This window comes from Myotis brandtii, unplaced genomic scaffold (genome assembly GCF_000412655.1).
Source record: "Myotis brandtii unplaced genomic scaffold, ASM41265v1 scaffold242, whole genome shotgun sequence".
Lineage (NCBI taxonomy): Eukaryota > Metazoa > Chordata > Mammalia > Chiroptera > Vespertilionidae > Myotis > Myotis brandtii.
This window is the reverse complement of record NW_005359149.1, coordinates 482135-497194: the sequence shown is the minus strand read 5'-3', so window position 1 is coordinate 497194 and position 15060 is coordinate 482135. Positions and strand designations below refer to the sequence as shown.

Sequence of the window (15060 nt, the reverse complement as noted above, 5' to 3'; positions counted from 1 at the left end):
TTAATTAAACAATGCCAGCAACACCTAAAAGCCTTGGGTGATGCTGAGTAAAATTTAGGAAATTATCTGTATAAAGGATTGACATAAAAAAATCTGAAATGCAAATTAATTTTTGCAAAATCTTCCTTCTCCAAAGAAGCACTTTCCTCTGATCTCTCTTACACCTTTTCACGTTCACCACCTTCCCCCGTCTCAGGGTGACCAAGAACTGTGGTTCCGATGTTGAGGGACAGTGCCATTCTGAGCTGGTAGCCTCTACTCAAGGCTGGAGGGGAATCACTGGCTTCTTTTCCATCTGCCATTGTTTCCCTGTTGACAGGTTCTTTGCAAGCTAGCAAGGTGGTCACACTATGCTGCTCCTGAGGGTGACGCAAGTTCCAGCCGTAGGCTCCATCCCCCTCCCCACCGAGCTCAGCTTCTCTGGCAAGTTCCAGTGCTGTGGTAGCAGCCTTCCCCTGGGGGATGGCCTCCCTCCAGCCGGAGCTGCAGCAATTTAGAGAAAGACCTTCCTGAAAACCTGAAGGCCAGATGGAGAGCCCAACCGTGACCTTTGCGCCCTCATAGGCTCTTAGAAAAATTTTATAAAATTTCTCACTGGTAGGAAAGCTGTTGTGTTACCCAACCTGGCTAAGTAGCCACATTACCACAGGGCATTTCGGGATCTGCTAAGCATTTATGATGAGAGAAGAAGTGGCCATAACTTTGTTTTGCAAATGCTTCTTGTGAGCTATGCAAGGAGGAATGGTGGGAAAGCATGCCATCCTGTCAGTAACCAGGCAGTTAGAACAGACTTCCAGGCCCATGGCTTACACCCAAAACAAAACCAGACAGACTGACCCAGAAGGAGGTTGCCTCCCTTGGTTCAGCTGATGGCCCCACCCTCAGAAATCAACCCCCTAGGAGCAGTTTGCTTTTGGCGCCTTGTCACTCCTCTCCTCGAGCTCTGGGTCCTGGGGGGCAGAACTGCTCTCGGTGACGTGGTCATGGTTGAAAATATTTTCACTGAGCCAAGAACTTGAAGTAAGCCCAGGGAGGATGTTACGGGAACTAACTTGGCCTACTGGGAAGAGCACTGGGCTGCTCAATATTTGTCAGGAGATTTCTGGAGGTTGTTCTAATTTCTAACATTGAAATGCTGTGAGAAGGTCTTCTAAAACCCAAAGTGTCCGAGTCACCCTTTAACTCTCTCATTCCCTCTCTGTAGCTGAGTTATATGCCCGAAGAGATGAGTTTCACAGTCTCTAGCCGCTTTGCCCTATTAGCTTTCTTTCCTCCTCTTTGTTCTTCTTCTTCCTGCACTCTCTGAGGTAGGGAGGGCAAAGCCTGGTGTGTGTTATATTAGTAAGTGGAGAAATGGAGCATCATGTTCAAATTGAGGTAGGACTTGCTAAAACAACAGCTAAGCAAACCCCAGAGATAAAGTGATGTCTCCTGCCTCGGTGCCCAGGGCCTCTCTTCCGGCCAGTGTCGCCTCGGGTTTGTGAGGAAGGGCAGAAATGGGTGGGCCAAGTACCCGCCTCACAGGAAAGTGTTCCATTCTTAGTCAAAGTCAAAGTGAGACTTATGTCTTGCCCCTGAAAGTAAAAGCTCTGAGGAGAGGGGCCTGGGTGTAGGCAGTTGGGCCCTAATTTTGAAGCTGTTTCAATCCACTTAGGTTAACCTTTAGGGCCATGTGCTTGAGCCTTCCTGCCAGAGTCAGAGAAACGGGAGACGTCCAGACCTAAGGCCCCTTCTCCTCAGATGCTGACCTGGGACACTTTAACAGGAGATGTGTTGTTATCGCCAACCTGGTTTTTATCATCGAAGCTGAACCCTCAGCAAACTCTAGGCACTGAAAAGGGAAGGTGTGGGGAATTTTATTTTTTTTGGATGTTCTTTCTTTAAATTTAAAAGTTTATGGCTCTTCTTAAACTCTACATTCTCAAAAGCTCCTCCTCTGACTCTTTACTTCCCCCAAATACCTCCCATTCCTTTTCCGTCTTAGTGATAGGGCTGAGGTGAAAAGGCTAGAAAGAAAGGGTTTCCAGTAATATTAGCAAACGGCCAGCCTCTTTCACAGGATCTTAGATCTGGCAAGGACTTTGGTGTTCATCCTGCCAAACTTCTTGTGCAAGACAGGAGAGATCTGAGGCCCCACGCCACCATGATCTGGCCAGTTAGTTACAGAGTGGTCTGTCTTAGGTCTCTGGATTCCCAAGACAGTGTTCCATCTAACCGTGTCTAAAATATGATAGACACCTACTGTGTGAATGGCATTGCAGTAAATGAAGTAGATACCTACTATGTGCATGGCATTGTAGTAAATTAGACACCTACTGTGTGCTTGGCATTGCAGCAAATGTGATATAGACACCCGCTGTGTATATAGCATTGCAGTAAATGTGATAAACACCTACTGTGTGCATGGCATTGCAGTAAAGTGTGAAATTATCAAAAGTATGTCCTGTCCTTGAGGTACTGTGGTTTGTTTGAAGAGATGGTACATGTCTGAAAAATGGATCTAACAAGAAAAAGCAATAGATAACTAAATGCCAAGTGAAGGGTTCAGGCAGCTAATGAGGGAAAGACCATCATAACAAGACTGTGGAAGAGTTCTTAGAGGAAGGTGGACCCGGGGTTATCTTTGAAGAAAGGGTATGATTCAGACAAACTAAGAGGAGTGGGAAAGGAATCCTAGAAAGAACGAATGGTGTGAACCAGGGCTGGGAGGTAGGAGCACGAATAGAGGGCTATGGCTTGATCAGGGTTCTGGTTTCCTCACAGGATTAATAGGACCGGTAGGTTGAGAGTTTTGGATGGACTCTATCCTGACAGCACTGGGGAGCCACCAACGGTTATTGAACAGAACAGTGCAGCGTTCACAGGGATCTGCGAGTCATGTGGCCGGGGTGGGGGTGGGGGTAGGACAGGAAGGGAGACCTGGAGGGGCCTCACCTGGGCTGTTCTGAGGGACAGAGGACAGGAAAGGCAGTGTGAGATCAAACATCCTATCCTTTCCTCGTTGTCCCCCTCTTTCTCCTGTATGCATCTGGTGCTCAATCAATGCTGGCCACATTATTTCTGAATTTCCAGCCTTTCTAAGGCCATTGTTTCCCGTATGTGCTTAGGATATCATTGTTCAAACTGATGCATTCAGGGAATCCTGAGAGACAAGTTTTTCAAACCTTTGCATGTTCAGGTTTTGTTTTGAAATCTGATTAGCATGAAGGAGAGGGATGGGTTTGGATTTGGTGAAATGATTTCTTTTACAAAACAAAGATGAGTGTTTGTTTTATCACCCAAATACAGTTTCACCTAATACAGGGGGGCGGTTTCTGATTGACTTAACTTTGAAGGAAAATTCAGTGAAATAGAGGTGTTTTTTTGGCTTTGCTCGGTTTAAATCTAGAGAATCCTTTTTTTCTCTTCTTCCTCCAAAGCCATTTTTGACAGTTACCACCTTATTGAGGATTCCCCAGGTGCTGGGTGTTGTGCCTGGGCCTTGCGTTGGCTTTCAGACGCCAGAGAGGCCAAGGCACTACCTACGGCAACAGTTCTCAACCTGTGAGTCGTGACCCCTTTGGCGGTCGAACGACCCTTTCACAGGGGTCACCTAAGACCATCCTGCATATCAGATATTTACATTACAATTCATAACAATAGCAACATTGAGATCTGAGGCCCCACGCCACCATGATCTGGCCAGTTAGTTACAGAGTGGTCTGTCTTAGGTCTCTGGATTCCCAAGACAGTGTTCCATCTAACCGTGTCTAAAATATGATAGACACCTACTGTGTGAATGGCATTGCAGTAAATGAAGTAGATACCTACTATGTGCATGGCATTGCAGTAAATTAGACACCTACTGTGTGCTTGGCATTGCAGCAAATGTGATATAGACACCCGCTGTGTATATAGCATTGCAGTAAATGTGATAAACACCTACTGTGTGCATGGCATTGCAGTAAAGTGTGAAATTATCAAAAGTATGTCCTGTCCTTGAGGTACTGTGGTTTGTTTGAAGAGATGGTACATGTCTGAAAAATGGATCTAACAAGAAAAAGCAATAGATAACTAAATGCCAAGTGAAGGGTTCAGGCAGCTAATGAGGGAAAGACCATCATAACAAGACTGTGGAAGAGTTCTTAGAGGAAGGTGGACCCGGGGTTATCTTTGAAGAAAGGGTATGATTCAGACAAACTAAGAGGAGTGGGAAAGGAATCCTAGAAAGAACGAATGGTGTGAACCAGGGCTGGGAGGTAGGAGCACGAATAGAGGGCTATGGCTTGATCAGGGTTCTGGTTTCCTCACAGGATTAATAGGACCGGTAGGTTGAGAGTTTTGGATGGACTCTATCCTGACAGCACTGGGGAGCCACCAAAGGTTATTAAACAGAACAGTGCAGCGTTCACAGGGATCTGCGAGTCATGTGGCCGGGGTGGGGGTGGGGGTAGGACAGGAAGGGAGACCTGGAGGGGCCTCACCTGGGCTGTTCTGAGGGACAGAGGACAGGAAAGGCAGTGTGAGATCAAACATCCTATCCTTTCCTCGTTGTCCCCCTCTTTCTCCTGTATGCATCTGGTGCTCAGTCAATGCTGGCCACATTATTTCTGAATTTCCAGCCTTTCTAAGGCCATTGTTTCCCGTATGTGCTTAGGATATCATTGTTCAAACTGATGCATTCAGGGAATCCTGAGAGACAAGTTTTTCAAACCTTTGCATGTTCAGGTTTTGTTTTGAAATCTGATTAGCATGAAGGAGAGGGATGGGTTTGGATTTGGTGAAATGATTTCTTTTACAAAACAAAGATGAGTGTTTGTTTTATCACCCAAATACAGTTTCACCTAATACAGGGGGGCGGTTTCTGATTGACTTAACTTTGAAGGAAAATTCAGTGAAATAGAGGTGTTTTTTTGGCTTTGCTCGGTTTAAATCTAGAGAATCCTTTTTTTCTCTTCTTCCTCCAAAGCCATTTTTGACAGTTACCACCTTATTGAGGATTCCCCAGGTGCTGGGTGCTGTGCCCGGGCCTTGCGTTGGCTTTCAAACATCAGAGAGGCCAAGGCACTACCTAGAGCAGTGATGGCGAACCTTTTGAGCTCAGCGTGTCAGCATTTTGAAAAACCCTAACTTAACTCTGGTACCGTGTCACATATAGAAATTTTTTGATATTTGCAACCATACTAATCGTTGTCCCCCTCTTTCTCCTGTATGCATCTGGTGCTCAGTCAATGCTGGCCACATTATTTCTGAATTTCCAGCCTTTCTAAGGCCATTGTTTCCCGTATGTGCTTAGGATATCATTGTTCAAACTGATGCATTCAGGGAATCCTGAGAGACAAATTTTTCAAACCTTTGCATGTTCAGGTTTTGTTTTGAAATCTGATTAGCATGAAGGAGAGGGATGGATTTGGATTTGGTGAAATGATTTCTTTTACAAAACAAAGATGAGTGTTTGTTTTCTCACCCAAATACAGTTTCACCTAATATGGGGGGAGGGAGGGAGAGGAGATGATTTCTTTTACAAAACAAAGATGAGTGTTTGTTTTATCACCCAAATACAGTTTCACCTAATACAGGGGGGCGGTTTCTGATTGACTTAACTTTGAAGGAAAATTCAGTGAAATAGAGGTGTTTTTTTGGCTTTGCTCGGTTTAAATCTAGAGAATCCTTTTTTTCTCTTCTTCCTCCAAAGCCATTTTTGACAGTTACCACCTTATTGAGGATTCCCCAGGTGCTGGGTGCTGTGCCCGGGCCTTGCGTTGGCTTTCAAACATCAGAGAGGCCAAGGCACTACCTAGAGCAGTGATGGCGAACCTTTTGAGCTCAGCGTGTCAGCATTTTGAAAAACCCTAACTTAACTCTGGTACCGTGTCACATATAGAAATTTTTTGATATTTGCAACCATAGTAAACCAAAGACTTATATTTTTGATATTTATTTTCTATATTTAAATGCCATTTAACAAAGAAAAATCAACCAAAAAAATGAGTTCGCGTGTCATCTCTGACCTAGAGTCACACAGCGTGTAAGAGGCAGAGCCAAGGTTTGACTCCAAAGTCGACTGCCTCCCACCTGTTCCCATCATCCCAGCACCAGACTTTAAGAGTAACCTCCCCCAATACATTTGGGGTCTCTGTTCCCAAGTGAAAAATCATGCCATGCGGTCTCTTAATATGGCTGAAGATTTACGTTCCCCTGTTCCTCTCCTCTCTCCTCATGAGTCTAGGACCCAGATGGCAAAAAGAGGCCCTGCTTGGTGTGTTTTAAATGAGTTCGCTGTCCTAGCTCCTGGGCACTGCTCTGTCATTGCTGGTGGCTGAGTACACACAGGTAGCAGTGAGCTGGGCCTGAATGGAGAGACGTTTGCTTGGCCGCGAAGCAAAGATGACCCAGCCCAGTGGGAAGATGACTCTTCCCACCCAGGCAGCTGGCAGGCAGGATGAAATAGACCAACTTGGGAGCTTCCAGGGGCTGCTCGGTTGCCTTGGCAAAGTCTCGGGCTTCTGCAGTCACCTCAAGGAACTGCTCCCCAGTGCCGGCCCCCACCTGCTCCTTAGTCTGCACCAGGGGTGCAGCCACCAGGGTAGGGGACTGGGAAATATAGGGCTCCATCCAGAGTAACCTCCCCCAATACATTTGGGGTCTCTGTTCCCAAGTGAAAAATCATGCCATGCGGTCTCTTAATATGGCTGAAGATTTACGTTCCCCTGTTCCTCTTCTCTCTCCTCATGAGTCCAGGACCCCGATGGCAAAAAGAGGCCCTGCTTGGTGTGTTTTAAATGAGTTCGCTGTCCTAGCTCCTGGGCACTGCTCTGTCATCGCTGTGGCTGAGTGCACACAGGTAGCAGTGAGCTGGGCCTGAATGGACAGACGTTTGCTTGGCCGTGAAGCAAAGATGACTCTTCCCACCCAGGCAGCTGGCAGGCAGGATGAAATAGACCAACTTGGGAGCTTCCAGGGGCTGCTCGGTTGCCTTGGCAAAGTCTCGGGCTTCTGCAGTCACCTCAAGGAACTGCTCCCCAGTGCCGGCCCCCACCTGCTCCTTAGTCTGCACCAGGGGTGCAGCCACCAGGGTAGGGGACTGGGAAATATAGGGCTCCATCCAGGCAGTCAGTGAGTGAGAGATCAAAATGGGATTTCTTTCTTTTCATTAAAATAATCCTATTCCCAGAACTGCCTCCTATGATATCAGCTGTTCAAAACCCTAATGTTTACAGTTGGTTTGGGGTTAATGATCATTTTCCTTTCTGGTGACTGAGTATCATTTTAATGCCAGCGAGGAGTGCAGGCTCACCAGCCTTTCCCGCCCAATGGTACACACAGGTGATGGGGTTAAATATTGTTATTAGCAATCATAAGTACCTCTGGCTTTTCATTAACCCAGAAGGCAGCTGCTTCTAATCCCGAGAGCTGGCTCAGGTCACGGGTGCCTCCGCCCTAAAACCCATTGGCATGCGATGCTGTTATTCTGATCCCAGTGCTCAGGGTGCAGCATTCGCGCAGCCCAGCTGTGATGAACGGCTGCCTCCAGCTCCCGTTCCGGTTTTAATTTGACGGGAACGTTTTCACTTGGTCTATTTAATATAGCTGATGGGTAAACAGCACGTGAAGCGCTGAGCTTATGTAAACCTGTTTTCCCAGCCTCAGAGTCACTTCCCTGTTCCAAAGGAGGAAACTGGCGCGGCCAGAGGCTGCTGTTGTCTTGCGTGTGGGCTCGGGAGATTCGGAATATCCCAGTTTCTCCGGCCACTCCTGGGGGCCCCGGGATTTGACGTACAGTCCAGCCCATCCTCGGTTACATTACCCGTAACATCACATGACGTAACATCACATAGGCTCCGCATGGCAGGTTTATTTTAGGATTTAGTGTCGGGCTGTCTTTTGTGAAGAGTTGCAGGAAGCCTATCACGTTTGCCCAAAACCTGGGTTTCCAAAAGCCTCAAGAGAAATGGGCCGCCTGGTTCTAGTAACTGTTAGGTTTTATGGCTACACATGTGTTCCTTCCTCTTCTACACTCAGATCTACCTGATACTTCCATTTTAATAGCCATCTTTGAGGGGCTGAGCGGAGAGAAGTATTTATTGTTTGTTTTGTGTTTTTCTTTGGAGAGGCACCCTCTGCCTGGGGCTCTCCAGGGGGGTCTGGAACCCGTGGAGGCCTCCCTGATGCTGCTCCCCAGGCTCCTCTCCCCTGGAGGCCTGCTTCCTGGCGGGTCCAGAGCTTTCAGTTCAGGCCACGGGGGGAGCAAGACCTGGCCAGTGGTTTGACCTCACAGGGTTTTCCCTGAACCCCGTCCAGGCCCAGTGCTGCATGCCTGCTGGGCGACCCTTGAGTCCCTCCTCGTAGACATGGCTTTCTCTTGGGCTCCGAAGTCCTCAGAGCTCCCCCTCTTTGTAGGGGCTGCTTTTCCCGAGAGCCCTGGGCCTACAGGTTTGCTGAGAGGGAGAAAAGGAACGTAGGACTTTCAGCCAGAAAGCCTGGACTAGAATCCCAGATTAGAACTCCACCGATTCCGAGCCGTCCACCTGGAAGTGGGGGTGACCGAATCCGCCTCAGAGAGTGCGGGAGGATTAATGGGCTCCCAGCAGGCACTCCCAGTCGCTCAGCGCCTGTCTCAGGGCCTCTTCCCTTCCCGTCCTTCCCTCCTCGGTCCTGGCCCTCGGGCTGGAGCACAGCTGCAGCAGTCACCCGACCCCCAAAAGCAGATGCTGTACAGCTGCAACGAGACCCTTGCCTCTGCGCTGCCGGCCTTTTATGGTCTCTTGGCGTTTTGTGGCCTCACATCCCACAGCAATGAAATTTCTAAATTTCGTTCTCTCTCTCCAGGCCTCCAGTTCTTCCTCATCCTTCACTTTAGGGAAAATAATCTCCCTCTCCCTTCTTCCCTCCTCTTCTCCTCCCTCCTTCCCTCTCTCCCTCCCTCTGAGCCAGAGGAGCCTGCCCCCCCTCCCCCGCCAGCCCTGAGTGCAGGGCATCTCCCCTGCCACCCCCTCTGTGCCCTCGCAGCCCTCTGGTTGAGGCTGTCATCTTGTCCCCCCACGGGGGTTCCAGAGGGGAGGGGTCTCCCCCTCTTCCTGCCCAGCGCCTCCCCAGCCTCTGCAGCCTGGTTCCCTCTGTGCCTCCCAGGGCGAACTTCTTGCTCAGCCAGATGCTTTCCCGCTCCTTCTGCCTGACCTACCTCAGTCCTTGCCCCTCTCAGCTTTTGGGACGGGTAGTGTCCTGGTTTTCTCTGTCTCCCCTAATGGGGTGGAGTGAGAGGGCTCCCCGGGCATGGCTCTGGATGCCCCTCATTTTTCATGAGTTCTCCTTGGTGAGCTCATCTGTCCTGTGGCTTCATGTGGCGCCACCCAGTCTCCACACCTGCACCTGCAGCCGCTCCTGGACCCTCGGGGTGAAGGGGACAGTAACTTACCTACTTCCTGGGAGCTGGGTTAAATGAGTAACACTGTCACACTGCTCTAGACGTACTTTAGTAGGTGCAGTAGAGGTGTTCACTGCTGCCACCTGTGTGTGGGCCCCGAGTGACTGCCCCTGTCTGCCTCCCCCTGATCTCTTAACCTGTGCCCTGATGCCGCCATGACAACCCGGTCCTTCCAACTCTCCGAGCAGCCCCTCCTCTCTCTGACCTCCTGCTCCTTCTCATCGGGGGTCCCTGTTTGGAAAGCCGCAGTTCCTCTCCTGCCCCCTTCCCCACCCTGCCTGACGCGGACACTCAGTTAGGTTCCAGGTAGGGTCCCTTTCTCTGGAGAATTTGCCTGGCTTCTATGTCTGGCTTGTGGCCACTGCTGTGCACCAGCACCCTGCCCTTCCCATTGCAGTGACACTGACCAGAACGAGCCCGTTTGTCCCCCACGAGGCCGTAATCCGGGCGGGTGCTCTGTCGGTCTCTTTGTCACAGTGTCCCAGGGCTGATAGTACAGTCTGAGCAAACAGACGAACCCACCCATCCTTCCAGGCCACCCGGCGCCAGCACACAGTGTGTGCTCACAAACACACTCACCTCTCACCTGGACAGAGCAGGTCTGTTCTGGGGGGCACTCCCGAATGTGTGGAGAGCCTGCGGATGGAGGCGGGGGCCTCTGGCTTCCTCGGAAGGGGAGCTGCCCAGCACCCCAAAAGGGGAAGGATGCTAACATGTGCTTTCACTGTTGTAGGCCAGCTCCAAGGGCCTCATAGGCATCCCGTTACATTTGTTGTTTTAGGAACTTGAAGTCTGCCTCCCAGAGGTGAGATGACCAAGGTCACAACAGGGGAAGGGAAGCTAGGCCGCTGGTCTGGTCTGTTAATTACTTCCCATCACAGTGAAAGTTTAACCGTGTCCTCAGTGAGGCCCGGCCTGTGCCCAGGGCTGTGAACAGAACACTCTCCCCCGGGAACAGAACAGAGTGAACAGAACACGTCATGGTCCCGTGGCCCAGCCATGCGGACGCCCACCCTGCGTGGTGTCGTCGGCTGGCTCAGCCACGCTCGGAGTGGGGCTGTGAGCCCGCATTCGTTACCGTGACTTTGTGCTCATACAGCAGTTACAGGCATCCTCCGGCACCCCTTCCCACCATGTGACTCCGAGGGCTCTGGGCCAGGAGGAGTGGGAACGGGCCGCAGGTGAGTTTTACCCGCTCTGCCCGCTGACCCCTGGCATGGCTGGCATTGTGCCCTGGTGTGCATAGCCCGGAGGGGACTGCCTGCCTCCCCAAGTCTTGGGTTGTATGTGGCAGCTGTAGTTGAACCGTAGGTCTGTTTGAAGCCCTTTCACTGAGTTGGTCGCAGCGGTTCTCAACCTGTGGGTCGTGACCCTTTCCCAGGGGTCACCTAAGACCATCGGAAAACACATATATAATTACGTATTGTTTTTGTGATTAATCACTATGCTTTAATTATGTTCAATTTGTAACAATGAAATTGGGGGTCACCACAACATGAGGTACTGTATTAAAGGGTTGCGGCATTAGGAAGGTTGAGAACCACTGGGAGAAAGCAGGTGGCCTGGTGGGCAGTGAGCAGCGGGTCTGGCCCAGGTCCTAGTCCTGTTTCCTCCAGCATGTGTATAACTGCCCTGGGCCTCCCTATCCTCTGCTGGAATATTCTGGGCCCCCATGACCTAAAAATCTGCCAGGCAGAAATGCAAAAATGTGAGCGTTATATTATTTTTACTTTTTGGACCATAAGGGTACCCTGTCATTCGTGAGTAGAGTCCCAGCTTCCTCCTTGTGCTATCAGAGGCCTTCATGTCCGGGCCCTGCCTGTTGCCCGTTGCCCGTCTCATTCCTTATTGCTCCCTGTTGCCCCCTCTGGGCCAGCCACACCACGCTGGTCGGGACAGGATAGATGGGAGCAGGTGCAAGCCAGGCCCAGTGTGGTGGTGTCTCCCCGAACTATTTCTGGGACCCCAGGTCTTGTCTCCAGGTGGGGACAGGGTGAGCTCATCTTTTACTCACCAGGGAGCCTGTCCCGGTGGTGAAAATCCAACTGGAGGCCAGGCTGTTATAAATGCTCCCCAGGCCGCAGGGACCCCTGCATGTACACCTCCTACCCAGGCTGGACCCCAACCTTAAGAAGGAAGGCACAGTCTTATTTCCTGGTTCCTCTGGACAGTGCTGGGAGCAGGTCTGGGGCCCGCCTCTGATGGACAGCCCTGGGAGCAGGTCTGGGCCCCGCCTCTGATGGACAGCCCTGGGAGCAGGTCTGGGGCCCCGCCTCTGGTGGACAGCCCTGGGAGCAGGTCTGGAGCCACTGCCTATGACACTCTGTGCATTGCCGCTAAAGCCCCCTGGGGATGAGAAACAGAGGTGCGGAATGTCCGGGCAGACGACTGGATTTCTTGATGCTGCCCAGCGAGGCTCCTTTACTGTTAATATAGAAGAAATCCTAAGTAACATGTGGCCTTTGCCAGCTCACCTGGAGCTGCCCTGTGTTCTTGCCGACTTCTGTTTCTGGCATAAGAAGGGGGAAATCTCGCAGCGTTTGCGTGTGCTAACTGTGGAAGCCTTTCTGTGGTTGGAACTTGTAAGACAGCAGTCGGGGCTCCAGGAACACCAGCTCCGCCTACTACCAGTTGTGTAGTTTTCGGGCAAGTTGGGTGACTGACTTGTCCCAGTTCGCCTGGGACTGTCCCAGCTTTAGCCTTGAAAGTCCTGTGTCCTGAGCACCTCTTGGTCCTGGCCAAGCTGGGATGGTTGGTCACGGTACAACTTGGATCGTGGATGTAATAGGATAGTGCGTGTGGAGTGCTCGGCAGGTGCCTCCGTTTTTAGAGCTGCTGTCATAAGGGGCCCAGAACCACAAAAGTTTATTGTCTCGGTTCTGGAGGCCGAGGTCTGAAATCACAGTGTCCGTAGGGCCGTGCTCCCTCTGGCCCCCTGCTGGCTGCTTCCTGGCTTCCGGGAGTTTGCTGGCAGTCTCTGCTGTTCCCGGACATGTTGATGCCTCATTGTAATCCTCCGTCTTTACATGGCGCTCTTCCTGCACCCCTGTCCCGGCCTCCAAATTTCCCCTTTCATAAGGACCCGTCATATTGGCTTAGGGCCCATTTCATTTTTACTTGGTTCCCTCTGTAAAGACCCTGTTTGAAAGGAGGTCACATCTGCGGCACCGAGGGTGGGGGTCAGGACTTCAGTGTATCTTTTGGGGGACACAGTTTGACTCACAGCAGCAGGGTTAGCTATGGACTATCATTGCTATTTGTATCATTATCTTCGCAATCATCGAGAAACAAGAACATGGAAGAAAGAGCTCCTGCACCCAGGAAGGGAAAAGGCAGGAGGCCCCATCATGTCACAGAGAGGAGCTGGCCGGCGATTGGAATTCCATGTCTGAGCCATTTCAGTGCAAAGGCTCTGGGCACAACCCCTCTAACCCCCGGCTTTTGCTGTTTGGTGTAGATGGAGCAGATGAGGAACGAGCTGCTTCAGGAGAGAGCTGTGAGGCAAGACTTGGAGTGTGACAAGATTTCCCTGGAGAGACAGGTGAGGGCAGCTGGCCCCCTGAGCCCTCCCCACCCCCCCTTTGCACAGCATGCAGAGATGACGGGGCCAACCTTGCCCAAGAGAGGTATTTCTAAAACCATCTCCAGCCAGAATTTTCTCATATTAAATATGCTTGGAAGTTTGCAGCTGGGGGAGGTGGCATTGCAAGTGTTTTCTAGATGCTAAAACGGGCTAAATTCTAATGGAAAGGGAAAAATAAAGAACTAGTATTATCAAACACGAGTTGCTAACCAAGCTTACTTACTCATTATTTCTTTCACATGCTGTTCATGTAAGTTCCTCACTGAAAATGATGTGTGATATTGGGGAAGGGGCCTATTTCTCCTGCCAATAGGTTTATGAGAGGCCAAGGTCATTTGTCTGATAAGAGTGCTAGGCCATGGCAAAGATTTCACTCAGGCTTATACGCGAATGTGACAGAATCTCTCCTTTTGGCCTGCCAGGGCTGGGGTGCCAAGCCATTCCCTGGAAACATCCCTGGCTCCCTGGTCCCCCGGGTCACCCGTCCTGGTGGGGGAAGCGGGCTCATCGCGGTCACTGACCGAACGCTGGCTCCACCTGTGATCTGCTCTGCAGAGTGTGAGGTGGACACACAGCCCCTCACTGTCTCCCTGTCTGATTCCAGAACAAGGACTTAAAGAGCCGGATTATGCACCTGGAAGGTTCCTACCGGTCCAGCAAAGAGGGGCTGGTGGTGCAGTTGGAGGCCAGGATCGCGGAGCTGGAGGACCGGCTGGAGAGCGAGGAGAGGTGAGCCTGCCCAGCTGCGGTGCGAGGCCTGGCGGGCGGTGGGCATCGCATTGCAGAGTGCTTTACATTTGCATCTTCCCAGAGGCCTTCATGTGAGGAGGGCAGAGCAAGTACAGCCTCGCTGTTATTATTTCCACTTGACAGATGAGAAACTGAGACCCATCCAAGGAAGTACTTGGGAAAGGTAGCCTGGCTGAATATTGGTTTAAAACCCAGGACTCCTGCTCTTTGTCCATAGCATTTTCACTGTTCCTTGCTGCTTATTCCCGTCCCCTCCGTGGGACAGGCTGCCTCATAAACCATGAGTTTGAGCCAGATTAGAGGCAAGGGGACTGGCTCTGCCCTGAGGGCCAGTGTATTCACTCCGCTTAGCAGAGGCCGAGCGGCCATCTGTCAGAGCTGGCAGGTCGCCCCACAGTGGGTGGGAGGAACATGGCATCAGGCGACCACACACCTTTCCAATAGCAGGATTCTTTGCAGCTAGTTCTCCCTTTGCAGCCCAAGGACCAGCACCAGGTTGAACTTGACCAGCCTCAGTTCTTACTTGTGGCCCCTCTCCTTCTGGGAGGGGTGTGGGTGTGCATATGTGTGGGTACGACATGTCATATTCCTATTAGCAGTAGGACTTCTGGAGGCTGGGCTGGAGCAGCCTATAGTCAGTCGTAGCCTGGCCGTGACCTCTGTCTTACAAAGTGCTCAGGACAGGAAGAACCCAGGGCAGGTCTAGTCCCAGCTCAGCCCCTCGCTGGCTCTGCAGCCTGGGGCAGGTCACTCCCCTTCTTAGAGGCCCTGTTTCCTCATCGGTCTGATGACCAGCCCTTTCCTCCTGTAGTCGAGTGTCTCTCTGACCCTCAGCCCTGAGTGGACCAGGCAGCTCTGGCTGGGGCTCGCCCTCCTGCACAGCCTGGGCCGGGCCTCCTGTGGGGCTGGGCCGAGAGAGCCCTCGGTTTTGCTTCCTCCATCCTTCCAGGGACCGGAACAGCCTCCAGCTCAGCAACCGCCGGCTGGAGCGGAAGGTGAAGGAGCTGGTGATGCAGGTGGACGATGAGCACCTGTCGCTGACTGATCAGAAGGACCAGGTGAGGGACCCTCTGCAAGTTCATTTCAGATGAATCTGTATGTCCCAGGCTGGGAAGCAAGAGGGCAGCGAGGCCTCTGTGGGGGGGGCGAGGGAACTATTGTGAACCAATCCCTGTCTTTCCAATCCACCCCGTTCCCCATTGAATGGGGCCTCTCTGACCTTTAGTGAAGGTCTCAGCCAACTTCAAACCCTGAGCTTGACTTGTAGAAAGCGGATTGGTCTGTCACAGAGGCTTATCTCCACTTTCCCATGAGACTGGATAGA

The 15060-nt window shown here is 51.3% G+C and overlaps 1 protein-coding gene across 1 annotated transcript in view; it reads left to right on the top strand.

The window, feature by feature from the left end:
- Window positions 1-15060, top strand: part of CGNL1 (cingulin-like 1) — a 101383-nt gene that overhangs the window by 81618 nt on the left and 4705 nt on the right. Inside the window, exons 14-16 of the mRNA XM_014540337.1 lie at window positions 12861-12944; window positions 13591-13715; window positions 14686-14794. Coding sequence (XP_014395823.1) covers window positions 12861-12944; window positions 13591-13715; window positions 14686-14794 — 318 coding nt within the window. The remainder of the gene's footprint in view (window positions 1-12860; window positions 12945-13590; window positions 13716-14685; window positions 14795-15060) is intronic.